Source organism: Pseudophryne corroboree, chromosome 4 (genome assembly GCF_028390025.1).
Source record: "Pseudophryne corroboree isolate aPseCor3 chromosome 4, aPseCor3.hap2, whole genome shotgun sequence".
NCBI lineage: Eukaryota > Metazoa > Chordata > Amphibia > Anura > Myobatrachidae > Pseudophryne > Pseudophryne corroboree.
The window spans coordinates 358,890,730-358,895,568 of NC_086447.1; the positions used below are offsets into that span (position 1 = coordinate 358,890,730).

The window sequence follows — 4,839 nt, forward strand, 5'->3', positions numbered from 1 at the left end:
AATATGTCGTTATGAAACGGCATATCGTGCCGACATCGCTTTAGTGTGTACCTGAGTCGACTTTAAGGTAAAATATCACATCCTGTAGGATTATCAGAGATATGTCAGGCAAGGGAACCAATTTGCCTAATACAGTAAATGTCTAATTTTAGTTCAAGTCATCTTGGTGTCAGTTTGGGGGCTTGACCACTTCCTATAATAATCCATGTGTAGACGAAACGAGGGAGGCCAGGTCAGCCAACAAGCAGCTATTACAGGCATTTAATACCATTACATTGGTAACTAATTAGTGTAAAACTTAGAGGGGCCAGCTAGAAATACCATAAGCACAGACCAGTGTGAAGTAAAACTATTTAAAGAGTCACTTACAAAAACAGAGCAAACATGCCTATAGGCATAGCAACGTGGGTCTAGTACATTTTGCCAGCGCCCTGCTCCAGCGCCGGGATCCCGACCGCCAGCATGCAGGCAGTGGGGTGAGTGCTGCGCTTTCCACGCTGCGGGCACGGTGGCGCGCCACGCTATTTATTCTCCCTCCAGGAGTGTCGTCTACATCCCAAGAGGGAGAATAGTTGTCAGTATGCCACCCATCGGGATTGCAGCATCAGTATGGTGAGTGCCGGTATACCAACAGCCGGCATATGAAATGCCTCCCTATCAACGTAAACGCTTTAGTTCTAGTATAGATTTGCAACGTATTATTATACAATGCTCAGTGACTGATTCAGAGTTGCAAGCAAGTCCATTTTGCAGATGATTTTGTGATTTTTTTCTTCACACTGCACATGCGTCCCAGCTGAATATATTCAACTCTCAAAATTAATTTAATGTTAATTAAGTTTTGTGATATAACAGTTATATAATGGGAGTTCTGAATGGCATGTGGAGGAATTATGGGACCAGTGCAGGGGAGATCAGCCTTGCCTGTTTAATTTGCATTGGACCCCACAATTTCTGATGGTATCTCTAAATGGGCGGCAAATGGGTGTTTGCTTGCAAGGTAAAAGTTCTGAGGGTCATGGGCATGTAGGTGGAATTGTGGGCTACTCAAATATGAGCATATGCAGAGATCTGTTGGATTTCAGATGGATCTCTTGCACAAAAGATAGAGGTGGTGCAAAGGCATGCTGATAGTGATGATACCAACCATCAAAAGTAGATGGTTAGGGCCTGTGAGCCCCATAGATATGGCCAACTAGAGCCGCACTTATTTCCGAACAAGCAAAGTGGCCAACTTGCATGAGACTCGGAATTGTCTCTCACAATGTGCTTGTTTTGAGTGACACACTGCTCCGCATCTGATTTAGCTTAGATAAATGTAAAATGATATTTGTTTTGGAGAACACCTTACCTTGTGGTTTGGCTTTGGAAGTTATGCAGAATTGCTGAGCACCTACGAAAATCTGTAGCTCTGGAAAACTGGATTCATCTAATTCTTCCACAGCTGTTAGAGCTCTCTGTACCCTCGGATCTGTGTTGGTGGATCTGACCTGAGAAGACGTAGCCAACAGAGAAGGTGTGCATGTTATCTGGCTGCCCGCTTTTCTTGAAGTTTTTACACTGTTAGCAGCAGAGGATATTTTTGGTGATTCTTCTTCTTCTGTAATCTTCTCTTTTATTTTGTCTGAACTTCTTAGGTCATCATCTTGTTGAAGAGAAGGCTGCCTTTGTAAAAGTTCCATACATCTGCACATTGTTCTGTCTTTAGGAACCCTAGTACGAGGCTCAATGTGTCTCTCTCTCTGGAGATATCCATAAGGGGAAGGCTGAGACCGTACAACTGACATCTCAAAACATCTACCTCTAGTAGCAGGTAACAATAAGCCACTGTTCCTATCTCCTACTCAGCCAAGTGGTGTGACTGTATTATTCCAACTTGTACATTCGATAGTCTGAGTCCAGTTTAGTACTTAATGAATTTCTCTTCCCTCAGCCTGCTGTAGTTTCCATCCCAACCAACCGGATCCTGCCTAATCCTCTGCAGGGTGCTATCCAACCTGTCATCCCAAGAGATGGGAGAGCATAAAAGGAGAGTGAAAGTCAACTAAATTCTTGCAGGGATTATAGGAGAAAGAGAGACGTTGGACATTCTTTGCTCTTGACTACTGTCAATCTTTCGGAACAGGCCTCTTCCAGGTCTAGAGTTACAAATCTTACTGGATGATATTTTCAGTATATGATTCTCTAGCAGTTTTGTATAATTCTATTAGAGAAATATATTACAAACAGCACAAGTGCAGTATATCACAGGGGGTTACAACTTTGCCTTTCACACAAAAGTATATTTTAGAATCCATACATACTGTATAATACAAATGTAAAAAGAAAACTATAATTATACACACACATTTCCCTTCAAGGAAGAGATTATACTCTTACATTGCTGTTTTATTTCTATAGCTAGTTCTCTGTGTTCTTGATTATCAGGGGGGCTTTTACACCCCTTCAATGTCCTTTGCTTGTTTACACAAAACAAATGCTAAATGCACATTCCCTGACACTTGCCTGTCCCATACTAGGGAAATGTATTGCCTTTAACTCCATGCATTCCGCAGACTATAATTGGGTATGTCTGTTTCTGTGTGGGGTGTACCAGAATTATAATAAGGAATGAGAATAGCCTGTTGCAGTGAGATATGCATTGCATCAGTTAGCTTGCTAGATTGGAGCCTGTGTTGTGAAATGAAGAACAATACTGTTATTGAGTACATTGCAGGAGCAGCTCTGGGAACTAAGGCGATGGTTGGCTGCCTTCTACCCCACAGACAAGGACAATTCACTGCAATGTTTGCTTTGGATCTGATATCAAATAAGATTCTCTTTACCCTCTGACAGCATCAGCATGACGCTTCCAAGTGACAGATCCCCATGTTTGTTTAAGGACCAACATATTTCAGAATAGGACAGGAGTATTTGATTCCTGTGGAGTTCTGCCGGGTGCTAGTGAAGTGAAGTTCACTTTGTCAGCGCCTTTAGTGATGCCAGATAAAAGAGATCTAGTTACAGATAAAGTGTACCAGCCATGATATTTATTATGTATAATAATATACGGAGCTTTGCAAAAAAAAGAAATTTATATTTACAAATCTACAAAAAAAAAAAAAAAAATCTAGGACACTGACAATGCTATTAATTATAATTGTAGGATCATTATAATTATAGGACCATAAATTATATTTAATTTTATTATAGGACCAGTAAAGCTGAATGTTAGATTGATAAGATGATCTTGAAAAATGAATTAACAAAACAACATGTTATAGCCAAATTAAAGTGGTAACACACAGAAATATATATAAAAATGTCTAAAAAGACAGTACACATACTGTACATGTGAAAACATTAAATTACTTTTTTATCCTGCCTTATATCAATGGAAATTAAGTGGTGCTGTACTTGATGCATTTACTGAAAGCAAAGAGAGCTATTTAGCAACATACATATTTATGTAACAATAAGCCAGTAAATAAACAGTTAAACATAAAATAAAATGTAAAAAACATAATAATGCTGTAGTATACATTTGTTTCTAATAGGTTATTTATTTACAGGTCCAATACAACAACTTTGTATACCATGGACTTATACAAAAGTGTATCCATCTGTGCAACATATGGAAATATTTAGTTCCACTTTAAGATTGAACAGTGGGTTTGTAAGATACTCATCAGTTCAAGTAAAAAGAGTGCATTTGCCATTCTATAGACAATGTGAATGAGCCATGGTGGTCATTCCGAGTTGATCGCTCGCTAGCAGTTTTTAGCAGCTGTCCAAACGCATTGTCGCCGCCCACTGTGGAGTGTATTTTCGCTTTGCAGAAGTGCGAACGCCTGTGCAGCAGAGCGCCAGCAAAAACATTTTGTGCAAAAGAAGACCAGCCCTGGTGTGCGTTGATTCTAACGTTGGTGGGATGGCTTTTGACGTCACACACCCGCCCAGTGTTCACCCAGCCATGCCTGCGTTTTCCCGAGCACGCCTGCGTTTTTCCAAACACTCCCTGAAAATGGTCAGTTGCCACCCAGAAATGCCCCCTTCATGTCAATCTTCTTGCGGCCGCCAGTGCAACTGAAAACTTTGCTAGAACCTGTGCAAGACCACAACGGGCTTTGTACCCGTAGGTCGCGCGTGCGCATTGCAGTGCATAGACATGAGCAGAAATGCAGATTTTTAGCCTATTCGCTGCGCTGCGAACAACGGCAGCTAGCGATCAACTCGGAATGACCCCCCATACCCCCTATCCTAGTATTGGGGGGAATAGTGCAATCACAACTAAAAAGTGATGAAGCTCAGACTTCAAGGCAAAATAAAACATAACAAATACATAAAAGAAAAAAACTGAAACAGTTTTATGAAGTGTCTAGCTCCATAGAAGGCAAAGGAATGTTTTCAGATGATGCTAATGGTGTGTTAACTGTTCTTTGGTTTATAAAATCTGTGGTAGACAGGCTGTTTTGTTTAATACATGTAGGTGAATTAATACATTAATAATACACACATTATAATGTTCACAGGTTCAACAGAGCAAAAAGATCTTATATAATCTGACACCTACTGTATGTCATTGCAGTCTATGGACCTTATTCGGGTTTGTTAGCAAAGCAAAAAAGCACACTAATGGGCAAAACCATGTGCACTGCAGGTGGGGCAGATATAACATGTGCAGAGAGTGTTAGATTTGGGTGGGGTGTGTTCAAACTGAAATCTAAATTGCAGTGTAAAAATAAAGAAGCAAGTATTTACCCTGCACAGAAACAATACACCCCACCCAAATCTAACTCTCTCTGCACATGTTACATCTGCCCCACCTGCAGTGTAACATGGTTTTGCTCATTAGTGTGC

The 4,839-nt window shown here is 40.5% G+C and overlaps 1 protein-coding gene across 2 annotated transcripts in view; it reads right to left on the minus strand.

Annotated features, from left to right (window-relative positions):
• LOC134909544 (phospholipid scramblase family member 5-like) overlaps window positions 1–2,040 on the minus strand; it is a 61,681-nt gene extending 59,641 nt beyond the window's left edge. For both annotated transcript variants that reach the window (XM_063916535.1, XM_063916534.1), the window contains exon 1: window positions 1,352–2,040. In XM_063916535.1, the coding sequence (XP_063772605.1) occupies window positions 1,352–1,787 (436 nt within the window). In that variant the 5' untranslated portion in view covers window positions 1,788–2,040. The remainder of the gene's footprint in view (window positions 1–1,351) is intronic.
• Between the last annotated feature and the right edge of the window lie 2,799 nt (window positions 2,041–4,839).